This window comes from Sinocyclocheilus rhinocerous, unplaced genomic scaffold, assembly GCF_001515625.1.
Source record: "Sinocyclocheilus rhinocerous isolate Xijiao unplaced genomic scaffold, SAMN03320098_v1.1 scaffold988, whole genome shotgun sequence".
In the NCBI taxonomy this organism is placed as follows: domain Eukaryota; kingdom Metazoa; phylum Chordata; class Actinopteri; order Cypriniformes; family Cyprinidae; genus Sinocyclocheilus; species Sinocyclocheilus rhinocerous.
Window position 1 is genome coordinate 1,928,381 of NW_015650363.1, and position 13,749 is coordinate 1,942,129.

Sequence of the window (13,749 nt, forward strand, 5' to 3'; positions counted from 1 at the left end):
CATAATCATTTTATGAGTAAGAAAAGAGATCGCAAGAAAAAACAATTCTGTTCTTCCTCTAGGGAAATACAAAAGGACTAAACATTTTATTACGTCTACTTCCACCCAGAATGGATTTTAGACAAAAAAAAAAAAAAGTTATTAGTACATGTACTTAGTGCTCAGAAATGAGTCACTTGCCATATAAAAACCCACCTGTCTAATCTATCAAGCACTCAACCTTGAAAATATGTCGGAAAGAGAAAAAAAGACAATGATTCCTGTCTCATTTCTTTAAGGCACTTCAAGGCAACCTTTATCCTCCTATTGAGTCCCATTTTTCACTATTTCAAGACTATTTTCATGACTCGGTTTGACAGTTTAAGCTTGCTCAGTGGCAATGTGGCCTTTAGTAAGGTTGAACTTTAGCATTAGTCTTAATTACTCAGTTTAGCATATTACCTCTGTGAAATGCCGAAAGCATTCGCTGGCTTTCACTTTTAATTAAACAGAGGAAGAGAACAGGGCCGCAGGGAGTCGCCGACAAAGAGAAGACAGAGACAAAGCAATAGCTAAATATTTCTTGAACACTGGCCACTGGATGACCTCCACCCTAAATAAAACTGGGCAGCAAGTTATACAAGGTCAATGTTCTTATTGTTGTCAACAAATCATCTTAATAAAGCTGAGGATGCTGCCTCTTTGTGGACAAAAGAGGAAAAACACCCTTCAGGAGTTCGAAGTCCTGGAAGAATGATCCATACCGAATAATTAAGAACAATATATGACAGTTAATGTTGTGAGCCAGGTATGATTTCCTTTTCCCAAAAATACTAATTTAATAAATACACATTGGACTAAATCTTTTTTTAGAAACCTTGTTACACTTGTGGTGTTCCGGTCAAAAATGACCAGCCTACAAAGGATTTCCTACAAAGTTATATTATTACCAAATATTGAAACCAAAATATTGAAATATGTGAACACCAAATTAGGTAAAGGATTTTCAGCACAGCACAGGGTTAAAGTAAGTGAACTATCATTATTCTGAGGTTACATATTTTAAATGCATTACTCATCTAAAATAGTTTCATATCTTCATATTTAGTCCAACAGCACTGGGATTACAACATGCGAGTCAATGAATCATTCACACAACCAATTAATTAAAAAACCCTGATTCGTTTAAGCTTGTTTGGAGATGGTTGGCTCTGCTTTGGATTTGTTTGCAAAGCAAAAGCAGAGGAATATAAGGCAAAATTGTGTCTAAAATGTAAGTTGCTTAATATTAACTTTTTCTTTATTGAACTGAACTGTATCACAATCATAACATATTGTTATTCTGATTCTTAATATTACCTGCCTACAGTCAAATCTCAGACATGTTGATGTTCAGTACAAAAGCACTCTTGCTTGTGTGATATTGCCTTTAGAGCTACATAAATATAATTCCCCTGATTAAAAAAAAAATATATATATGAAAAATGCTATTCCACTTTTAAAAAATTCAAAAAGTCAATTAAAGGACAACATTTAGACAAAACAATAACAGGTCAACTGTTGAAAAGGGCAATGTAAAATCAGCACACCACTATTGTGTGACCTATAATGGTGTGACTTGTGACTTGATACATCCAGTAGCTTCATTACAATCTTATTGGTTATAGCCTGACTCCAGAGTGCCTCAGCAGCCAATCAATACCATCCAGCAGTCCCGTCAGTGTTTCTGCAGCCGTATCCTGAACCTATAGTATGTCAAAACATATACTGAAGCCTTATTGCATATTCAGTATATTAATTTCTTGTACACTGTACAGTCAGAAATTCTTTGATTATGTTTGCAGATGCTGTTTGATGTCTTACCATCCAAGGGTTTGGCAGTGAGCTGAGCTGAAGCTGATGGGCAATGGTCACACAAGGTATCCTGCGTCTGTCTGCTGTCTCTCTAGACACACAGGAGAGCACCAGGATAGGGCGGCACACAGCACCCACCACAGGGTCTAACATAACCCTGATCTGGGCACATTCCTCCTCCCACCCTCTGTCCATTCCTCCAATATATAAAAGAGAGATAGACAGTATAAACTGCAAAATCACTATGGGGATCTGCTTACAATGTTTCAGGAAACTAAAGAAATTCATACTTAGGCACAATTTCTATTGGTGTACAAAACAAATTTCAAGCATATAGGCATAAGCCTTTAAAGTGTGCTCAAAAAGGACAGCCATACCTCTTTCTGTCTCAGCATTGGCCACAAAGACGAATCCATTCACAGCTTGACAAACTTGATTAAACATGGAGTTAATGCTTAAGGGTATGTTGGACTCACTATCCTCCTCATAGACATAGAGTTTGCTGCGCAGATTGAGGTGCTCCAGACGCGCTCTCTCTCGCTCTGTCCTAAACCCAGAGACACAGACTCCCATTCATACATTCAAACTGTATTATGTGACATATTTACACATCAGGGCCTGTATTCACAAAACATCTTAAGGATAAAAGTAGATCATAACTCACCGATTTAGGAGAAAATCTTAAAAATAATGGGCGCGTGCGTCAATCCTAAATTTAGGACTCCTAAATTTTTGCTCTAAGAGTTGTGAAACGTTAGGAGTAGTGAAGATGACTCCTAAGGCTATAAGACCAAGCCACAAACTATTCCTAAAATGGCTGTTTCTGGCAATCTGCCTCGGAACGTAAACATTTTAGAAATATTTGATGATGATGACCTTTTAAAAAGGTATCACCTTTGGTTTTGGAGGTTAACCCAACTCCTAATTTTCCTTTGATTATATCCTTGTTTTCATTAACCAGTTGGGCAAGAAGTAACAGCTGTTTTGCATCCAGGTTTTTTATTATTATTATTTTTTTTTACATTTGCATGTATTACTATCGGCCATGATTATTCTACTCTGTTAATTAAAAGGCTGTTTATATGCATATCCGCTAATTGTTTTTGAGAAGCATACATGTAAGAGGCTGACAATAAGCTGAACATATACTTGTTTAATTAGTGACACATATCCTGCATTTTAAAATCTTTATTTGAATGTGACAATTAACATTTTTTATTTTTAAACCTTTATTTGAATACGGCAACATAATATTGCACTCTACAATATTTCCATGAATAAATCTCTGACAGAGACTATCAGCCAATCACTGTGTGCATAGTTAGTAAGCATGCTGACATCATCCATAGCAACGAGGTCAACCCCGCCCTTACTCTTAGCTTAAGACTTCTCTCTATTCCTTAATAAAAATTGGTCTTAGCAGCTTTGTGAATAGGTTTTAAGAGAAAACTCTTAGCTAAAAACTTTTCTGCTATTTAGGAGAACTCTTAGTGGTAAGATCAAATGTTTTGTGAATACGGGCCCAGATCTCATTGAACATGTGCAACAAATAAACACACAAGCAACATACACTACTATTCAAAAGTTTGGGGTCAGTAAGATTTATTTATCTATTTATTTTAAAGAAATGTTACATAAGATTGATATTTGAAATTAATTCTTTAAAAAAAAAATTTTTTTTTTACTTTCTATTCATCAAATAATCCTGAAAAAATAAAATCCTGATATTAATAAGAAACATTTATTGAGCACAGGATCAGAATAATAAAAAGATTTCTGAAGGATCATGTTACACTGAAGACTGGAGTAATGGCTGCTGAAAATTCAGCTTTGCCATCACAGAAATACATTTTAAAATATACTGAAAGAGACAATAGTTCTTTTCAACTCTAATAATAGTTCACAACATTACTGTTTTATTGTATTTTCAAATAAATGCAGCTTTATTGAGCATAAGAGACAATAGAAGCTTGTTTCCATCACAGGATAAAAAAAAAAGGTAATTGTGACTTTTTATCTCACAATTCAGACTTTTTTCTCACAAAATATATTTCTCTCTGGTGCTGAATATTGGGATCATAACACCTAGTCCTATCATGCAAACATGACTTTATTTTAAAGTCAGTTTTAAATATAAAGATGAAATTGCGAGATATTAACTCACAATTGGGAGATATAAATTAAGAATTGCATGATATAAACTCAGAACTGCCAGAGAAAGTCATAATTGTCAGATAAAAAGTTGCAATTTGAATTGTATTAAAAAAAAAAAAAACAGAATTGCAAGAATTGCAATGTAAAAATCTGAATTGTGAGATGTAAACTTGGAACTGTGTGAAGGAAGTCAGAATTCTGAGTTAATATCTTGCAATTCTCACTTTTTTCTCATAACTGTGAGACAAAAAGTCACAATTATCGACTTATTTTTTAATCCCTTGGCAGAAACGGGCTTCCATAAAACACTTCTTTCAAAAACATGAATCTACAAAAAAATCCAACCCCAAACATTTAAACAGTAGTACATGTATAACACGTCTAAATTACGATATAATATCCTCTTCCTCACCTGTTAGTTGAATATAAAGTTGCAATATTGAATCTGTGCTGATCTTTGTACTTAAAACTGATTCCAGATCCAATGCCTGAAAAAAAAAAGAAAAAAAAAATCCCATCAAGGTCAAGTACAGAAAAAGCAACCACAGCACAACATCCATGTATTCAGTTTAATAACTGACTTGAATAAACTATAAGTAATGGCACAGCACCATCAATCTGACGCTGAGGTAGTCCTGCTACAGGCAGTACACGAGGGGAATGCATGATTGTATTCATGAGGGAAATCTCTAACTGCTCAAGCCCGGGGCCGAACATGGCAAACTGTGGCTCTGAAACCGGTACAAGAGACTGGAAGAAGGAAGTCACAGATTCAAAGGCTCTGGGTTGGTGTTGCCATTGGTTTCGACAGGCCGGACAAACACGTAGATACCTGTGGGTGCCATGTTAAAGAGAATATTACAGTTAAATATTAAGGGGTTTTAAATACAGGACAACAACTTTCATAGATACAAGAAATAAACCACTTTTATTATTTTTTATAAAATAAAGTATAATATAAATAATAATAAATTACAATTCTTATTATATTATTTTTAGACTGGATAGTCTTAGGAAATCTACCAATGCAACATAAACAGGGTGCACCTAGAGCTGATTATTTCTGATACTGAAGTGCCATGTGCTGCAGCGTTAAGCTCTTACTCTGCCATATAATCCAGCTGCATCTCAGAGTCATCCAGCACAGCTGAGCCAGTGAGCTTGACCTGAGGCACTGATAAATGGTCAACTGACTGCCAGAGTGGCATATCACGCAACAGGAAGTACTTCCACAGGACAGGGTCTCGAACCATTGACTGCCAGTATGTACTGGTGCCTCCCAGTCTGCAGAGGTCTTGCGGAGACAGGAAGGTCATAATGAGAAACTGCATGTCAACCTGTATAAGAAAGACAAAATAATGTGTTTTGGAGAATTGTTTTAAAAATGATTACTGTTCAAAAGTTTGGGGTTGGTAAGATTTTTAATGTTTTGAAAGGAGCTTATATTCAAGGCTGCATTTATTTGATAAAAAAATACAGAAAAACAGTAATATTGTGAAATATTATTGCAGTTTAAAATAACTGTTTAATAACTGTCTATTTTAGTATATTTTAAAATGTAATTTATTCCAGTGATGGCAAAGCTGAATTTTCAGCAGCCATTACTACAGTCTTTAGTGTAACATGATGCTTCAGAAATCATTCTAATATGTGACCCTGGAGCACAAAACCAGTCTTAAGTCGCTTGGGTATATTTGTAGCAATAGCCAACAATACATTGTATGGGTCAAAATTATCGATTTTTCTTTTATGCCAAAAATCATTAGGATATTAAGTAAAGATCATGTTCCATGAAGATATTTTGTAAATTTCCTGCCATAAATATATCCAAACTTAATTTTTGATTAGTAATATGCATTGCTAAGAACTTCATTTGGACAACTTTAAAGGCGATTTTCTCAATATTATGATTTTTTTGCACCCTCAGATTCCAGATTTTCAAATAGTTGTATTTCGGTCAAATATTGTCCTATCATAACATACCATACATAAATGGAAAGCTTATTTATTCAGCTTTCAGATGATGTTTTGAAAATGATGATGAAAATGATTCAGATGATGATGAAAAAATTGACTCTTATGACTGGTTTTGTGGTCCATGGTCACATATAGTTTTTTTTTTTTAGGATTCTTTGATGAATAGCAAGTTCAAAAGAACAGCATTTATTTGAAATATATATTTTTGTAACATTATAAATAACCTTGCTGTCACTTTTGATCAATCCTTGTTGTAAAATTTTTACATTCTTAAAAAAAACTTCCTGATCCCAATATTTTAAGCAGTAATGTAAATAGCACAATAATTATTTAGAGACATGATCTGGTATTAGTACCTATACAGCTGCAGTTTAGTCTACATATGTAGTATATTGTATTTGTATGCAGGCTATGTTTGGCAGAGCATACTACCATACTGCTCTTACAATTATTGCAGCATATAGTATGTATACTGTGCACAGTAAAATGAGTGGTAAACAAAAAGGCTTACTGTTTACAAAACTGTATCCCACAATTCAATGCATTTGTGTCATAAATGAACTGGAAGTAATAGCAGCTGTGATTTTTCACATTTCTGTTTCTCGTTTCATTATTTGATCAGAGTACCAAATAAAAAAAAAATTGAGGTAAAATACAAAATAATTACACAACTACAAATTGAGAACCCCATTCAAATTAAATAAGCAAGATGATATAAATGTAGTAGCCTAATGTATATTGTTAATATAACGCCTCTCAGTAAACAGTATACAGTGTACTGTGCAGTTGTTAGTACAGCTAGTATTCCACTCGCAACACAGCCATAATCTGTACTTTTAATAAAACGTCAGGTAAATAAATAAATATGAAATTTTATAAATATGAAACAAAGAAGAGTCGTGCCTTACCGTCAGGTTATCCAGAGAGGGGCCCGTGACTTCATTACTTGACCCCTGACCATCCCTTTTCTCATTTCTTTGTCGTCTTGTATCAAAAAACCTATCTCTAATACTCCTGAGACTTTGCACGACTATAGATCGTCTCAGCATACTGACACCTATTTGTCAACTATTTCTTAGAAAGATTTCTATACGTAACTTTTTTAATAGAGCAAAAACGTTAATAGATTTGCTTTTATTTCATTACATGACATGTCAGTTAACTGTTAATCACGATTTCAGTTGTGAAGTGTTCCAGTGGATTTTCCCGGAACTGTCAAAGTTACACGTCTCTGGTGTTTTCATAGGCGTGTATGGATCGTCACGCACAGTAGGGTACTGCATTGTGGGAACTGTAGTTTTGGAAATCCACACTGCCAAACTACAACAGAATAAAGCAAGGTCTATCATGTTCAGCTTTTGGGAGGACATATGGAGAACTAGGAGTGACACGTAAAAATAAAATTAAAGAACACGTTATCAACTTAATTCTACAAATTATATTTTTAAATTTGTAAATGTATTATCTACCATTTAAAACACAAATTGAATATTATTCCTTGATTTGTGTGAAGTATCACTCCTAGCCCTTCATAAGGACATACTGTGAAGCAGTTAACGTATATCAATATTGTTCTTCTAGTGCCCCAGTTACCTACATATTGTACTTCGTGTCACAATTTTGCAGAAAACAATAGTATTGTTATTCACAACCACCCAATTTGTCATCTTTTGTGTGAAAGTTTACTTTGGATAAGCATAAGTTGATTTAACATCAACAAAATTATGTTAAAGGCCACTAACATTATGTAGCGTTGCCATTGACCCCATAAAATGATAGAAATGTAAGATGGTTTGATTTCATTTTTTTTATAATTCCAATGAATACTACATAATGCATAATCATAATGTGTTTTTAATTGTTTCACTTTGAATCTTTAATTAAGGATGCTCGTTTTTACTATACATTAAAAGGTTAGCAATAAGAGTATAAAATACCTTTTTGAACCAGCATCCTGTATCTCCAACCTTTTGAATATGTAACAACCTTTCAAATATGTGAAACCAAAATATCACTCACACGTTCACATTTCTTAACCCAAAATTTATTTCAATGAAGACAAAAAACAAAAAATGAACTTCATTTTAAAAAGAATATGACCAAAAAGTTTAGCTTTTTAAAAGTATACTATCAAAATATCCAAATTCCCATCTCTAAACATCTGGTCAATGAAAGGAATAAAGATGCAACTTTTAATAAGTGAGCAGAAGAGGTGTCATATACAAAGATGTTATTAAAATGAAAAGATCCATACTTAAAAATGGTCACAAATACTTCAATATGCAACATATACCTGCATTTCCCTCTCCTTTGTACCATTTTTTTTTTTACATATATAAATGACATTTATAAATGTAATGTAATTAAAAATAAATAAATAAAAATTAAAATAAATAAAAAGTTGCGATGTTTCTCAGTTGGAATTTTTTTCCTTAAACAAATAGTTATTTGTTTATATTTTACATTAGAAGTATTATTCCACATTCTCAACGAAAACACACCCAGAAAACAAATCTGGACCGGAAGATAAGTGCCTTCAGTGTTTTCAGTATTTTTCTTTTTAAATCTTTTTTGTGTGTTTGTTTTACTTTTCTTTTTTTTTTTGCTAGCTTCAGAACAATGACATTTTTGTGAATCTCCTCTCCTAAAAGCTCTCTCCAGGTTTACTGTAAAATATTAAGGATCTCCTTGGCATTCTCTGTGTTCCAGCCCTGACCCTGAAGTGGCCCCTCGCATGCCAGCACGTACTTATGGAGGATTTGTGTGCCAATATCTCGGAAATGAAGCCTGTCCTCTTTGCGCTCTGTGGTGTCCATGCTGCAGTCCTCATATTTCACTGCCCAGAAACACATCTCACCAATGTACATCATTGTAAGCAAGTGAGTATCAGAAAAGATACCTAATGGGGAAAAAGGGTAAAAAATACATGTGTCAGTTTTGAAAAGAATATAAACACACACACACACACAGCAAACATTTTATTTTGATAAGTAAAAATAATATTCTTTAAAAATAACATGTTATGCTTGATTTTAAGATGAATTAATAAATAAAACTAAGCATTCATTGCATCCTGCCCATAACCTCAAAGTTTTCAACGATAGATGTCTGAGAACTTCAATTGCCTCCTTCCAGACAAAGAGACTGACAAGCTATATGACTTAAAGAGCAGGTCATATGGGTTTTTGAAAAATATCTCTTTTGCAGTTTATAACGTAGCTCTCCTTAAATGAAAACAATCTGCAAAGTTGTTAATCAAAAAAAGTGCACGATAAATAAAGATATTGTCTCTCAAAAGAGAGAGTCGATTCTGAATCGCCTTAACGAGTCGTCATATTTTCGAATCTTTTGCCTGTTACCGGTATACATCACTGGGTAACACATTTGCATAATCCCCACCTGCCCGCGAGTCTGACCTGCCCACAAACACGTCCGCTAGTTAGTGTGTTTACATCATGTTGAGAAGACGCTGTGTTCAAGGATACCACAGAAATACAATTCGAACCTTTTGTTGTGTGCATGTCATTTTACCAAGGACTGCTTCTCTAATCTTGGCTTTTATCTTCGTTGGCTTCTAATCTTCTTAATTTGGACTAACAAGCTTAACTTGCTCAAGGACTCCTCTCTGTGCCAATCACAACAGGCTTGGCCAGCTGATCATTCAGAGCAGAGTAGGCTTATGGAAGGGAGGGGTTTGCTCCGAACTTGCTTGGAACGAACCGTTTAGAAATCATTGGCAAATGACTCTAATATTAAATGTATATTCTGAGAAAATTACAATGTTTTCTGACCTTAGATGCATTTAAACCTGTTGTAGGGGACTCCAACACAATATTAGGACACTTTAAAATACCATATGACCTGCTCTTTAATAAATTATCTGCAAAGTTCTATGATCATATAGCAAATGTTAATTATAATGAACTTCAGTAAAAATCAGTGCATTTAAAAAAAAACGCTAGCAATCTCAAAATTATTGGTTGCTATAGATTAATGCAAGCACTAGGGGTGGAGTTTGCAGACTTCACATCTTTCCAATGGAAAATGACTTTACTTCGTAAATTAACTTAAATATTTGAAGATGCTGATAACCCACTGGCTGTGCTGGCTAGAGATGTTATAAATGTTGTAAATCTTTTTGTGCTTTGAAAATCTGCTCCTGCAGAGACTAGGGTTGTAACGGTATGAGATTTTCACGGTATGATAATCGTCTCAGAAAATATCACGGTTTCACGGTTATCACAGTATATATTAAACAATAATTCTTATCAGTAACAATGACTCTTAAAAGAACAAGAACAAGTTATTTGAGTGAACAAATCCTTTATTACAACAAACTTGAAACCATTTTAATGAAAGTATTGAAGTCTCCCTTCTGAATAAATAAATTAATTAAAAACAATAAAAAAAATAAAGCACCTTATGTAGATCTATATCACACTTTAACATTTTAATTAATGTTTTAAAATGTTTTTAAATTAAAATTTACAACTCATTTTATTTTTGACAAAGTTAAAATGTGGACAAACATGATATTCCTTGAAAACAATGTTTAAATTAATTATTTAATTATAAAGAATATTATTATTGTTGTTATTATAACTTACAAGTAGGGCTGAAACGATTAGTCGACATTATCGACAAAAAAAAAATTGTCGACAAATATTTTTGTTGTCGAGTAGTCGTTGGATCCCTAATGTAGCCTGCAATAACGCGGTTTGACCAGAGCGGCGCTGTAGCGCAAGACTGTAATTCAGCTCTCCTGATGCAATTCAGACAGCACTTCAGAGCTGCAAACGCAGCAGAACCGAACCTGACGCTGCTGAGCGGCGTTTGGATGATTATGTCAACATATGCTGCGTGCTTTCCTCTCAATAACGAAATAAACACAACAAAAACTGACAGTGTGAAAGCAGCAGTCTAAAACGCATCTGATTACAGCGATGTGGATGTTTGCACGAGCTCTCTCAGCTCTCCAGTGTGGAGCTAGCTAATGATAAAATCTTTTTATTAGTGGGAAATTTTTTTTATTTAATTAAAGTGATAGTTTGGTTTGCAGAGATCAAAACTTGATCTAGCTCAGGACTGTTTTATCATAACTCTATAAGGTATTTTAAGAGAGATTATGTTGTGAAGGTTGTGCTTGAAAAAAATAGTTTATCCAAAAATAAAGCGTCTCATCACTTACCTCTATTTAGTTTCGTATCCATATGACTTACAAAAGGAGATGTCAGGCAGAATGATGTCATTCAGTGACTTTTTCATATGGCTAACTAAATGGTTTATCTGTCTGTCATCTCATTTTGTGCCAAATACATTTATTTGTATAATTTAATTGTATAATAATTGTAATTACATAATATGATTTTCATAAGCTTATTTGTATAATTTAATTGTATAATAATTGTAATTACATAATATGATTTTCAAAAGCTGAAGTAATTACCTTTATTTATTTGTTAGAATATGTATAATTCAATATTTTAACTAATTGCAAAAGCTGAATAATCAATCAAAGTCTACTGATCAATCAGTGGAATAATCGGCGATTAGTCGATTAATCGTACTATCAATAGTTAGATTAATCGATTATCAAAATAATCGTTTGTTGCAGGCCTACTTTGAAGTACATTGCACAATGCTAATATATTTATCAAACTTTTATTTTGACGGGTTGTAGCGGACCCTTTCAGTTTCAGAGTGTATTTGACAATGGTTTTTATCAAATAAAACTAGGAAATGTTTATTTACGTTTTCTCTCAGAGTAGCTCTGCTGACGTTCATGTTTATGTATCTTAGACGCTGAAAACACAATTTATGTATGTGTACTTCAGTATGCAGTACGTTAGATAAAACGGCACCACTCAGAGACATGCAGAACCAAGTAGATTATTCATATAGCAGTCTCTTTGCGGTTTAATATTCACAGGCACATATCATAACTACTTTCGATTTATCCATCCATCCGATTGCGTGTTTTACGTGACATCCTTATTATACTGTAAATTCCATGTTCACGACTGCACCGGGATTCCCTCTGCTTCAAGGAATTCATAAGGCCTTAACTTATAACTTGTTATTAATGCGACATATGAGCGAAGATGTTGGATGTATTGCCTGCTTTTGCAGCCACTTTGCTTCCACATTTTTTGCAAATTGGATCCCTCCTCAAGGACAACCCCACGTTCGTTTTTTTAAATATCCGAAGTATTCCCATACTGCAGATATTCACTTTTTTTTCGGCGGGGATGGAGATTAGATATTATCTGTCTCTGTCATTTTCTCCGCTGCACGTGCGTGTAACATTAAGCAGCCAAGTGAATGCAGAGTGAAGCAGCCGAGCGGAAATAAGCTGCATGTGCGTGGGTGAGATTTTTTTTCATTCATTTTTTTTTTTAACCGTAGATATGCAAATGTTTACGGTATGAGAACCATGCACGTTCAAACCGTGATAAACCGTCATACCGGTATATCGTTACAACCCTAGCAGAGACACAATGCCTAATGTGTCACACCCCGAGACACAATCTGAAGTCAGTGCATAATGTGTGCACAATGACTTGCATGTCTGGAGTTTTCAGCTCCCAAATTACAAACAAAGCTTAGAAACGCCACAAAAATCAATCATTCGTCTTTCAGTTTTATAACAAAGTACATTTGCAAAGATGTACCTTCTGCCAGAAAATTGGCGGTTGCGGAGTCATGAAAAACCACACCATCGTTCAGCTTGACTGAGTTCCTCACTTGCAACATTCTCATAAGGTAACGCACACCTTCTTGAAGACACTGTGAAGACACGGAGCATTGCAACACTTACTCAAGTCATGGCCACTAAAACTGGCACAGTGGAGTGAGAGGTTGGAGAAAGAACCTTAAGGAAAGTGGCTTTGTTCTTCTTGATCCATTGCTTGCGTTGGTGTAGTGTGTGGCAGTACATATATAATAATGCCCCACGCCTCCAGTATAGGCACTCCAGCAGCTCCAGCCCCAGCACAGACTGCACCTGATACCAAACAACGCAACACACTACAGTTACTAAGAGCAGAGCTTTCTAATCGTATTCAGTCTATGCCAATTAAACTAGAAAAATATAGACCTGTAGGTTTTATTTACTTATGCTATGTGTTATAACGCATAAAAAGTTGCAAAAAAATTTGAATGCACTTTTGTTGCAAACAAACAAACAACAAATTATACAATGGCATAAAAATAATTTGCTGCAGAAATTGGCACATTTCCAAATTGCACAGGTGGTCTGTAACCAAAAATATTAACCAGTGGGAGTGGATGCCTTATTTAGAATCAACAGCAAATAATGAAACTAATTGTTCCAAGTAAAGATCTTCTAAAGATACAGAAATACAACACCTCTTGTGCAGGTACCAGTCGCCCTGCTAACACCTCTGGCTCTGTCAAGTCCTGTAGTAACTGCTGAATTTTAAAAGGGGAAGTGTCCTCAGGAAACTCCTGATCTACAAGCCTGTTTTCCTCATAGAATGTAATGTCCAAGACAACCTGTAGAAAAGTAGGTAAAACAATGGGCCATATGAGCCACTACATCTAAAACAAGGTATCTGCAGTGTTTTTAAAATGAAACTTAAGACTTTCTAAGCCCTGCACAAATAAAATACTATATGCAGAACAAACCCATACATAAAACCATACAATACACTAGGGCTGCACGATAAATCGCATGCGATATTTAACGCGCATCTTATCAGTAAAGCCGGTTCTGTAATCAGCGGTAAATCTACATCACGTGCGAGCTATCACATTGAGCAGCAT

The 13,749-nt window shown here is 34.6% G+C and overlaps 2 protein-coding genes across 2 annotated transcripts in view; both read right to left on the minus strand.

Annotated features, from left to right (window-relative positions):
• Positions 1-995: 995 nt before the first annotated feature.
• LOC107711844 (F-box only protein 4-like) lies at positions 996-7,179 on the minus strand. Its single transcript, XM_016516889.1, has 7 exons — positions 6,873-7,179; positions 5,092-5,324; positions 4,599-4,819; positions 4,400-4,475; positions 2,211-2,380; positions 1,843-2,030; positions 996-1,724 (listed from the first exon to the last, which is right to left on the minus strand). Exons 1-7 carry the CDS (start codon positions 7,011-7,013, stop codon positions 1,641-1,643), a joined length of 1,113 nt encoding a protein of 370 aa, XP_016372375.1. The 5' UTR covers positions 7,014-7,179; the 3' UTR covers positions 996-1,640.
• A 1,373-nt stretch (positions 7,180-8,552) lies between these two features.
• LOC107711895 (UPF0600 protein C5orf51 homolog) overlaps positions 8,553-13,749 on the minus strand; it is a 13,101-nt gene continuing 7,904 nt past the window's right edge. Inside the window, exons 3-6 of the mRNA XM_016516976.1 lie at positions 13,333-13,479; positions 12,836-12,967; positions 12,636-12,750; positions 8,553-8,863 (exon numbers count right to left, since the gene is read on the minus strand). Coding sequence (XP_016372462.1) covers positions 8,628-8,863; positions 12,636-12,750; positions 12,836-12,967; positions 13,333-13,479 — 630 coding nt within the window. The 3' untranslated portion in view covers positions 8,553-8,627. The remainder of the gene's footprint in view (positions 8,864-12,635; positions 12,751-12,835; positions 12,968-13,332; positions 13,480-13,749) is intronic.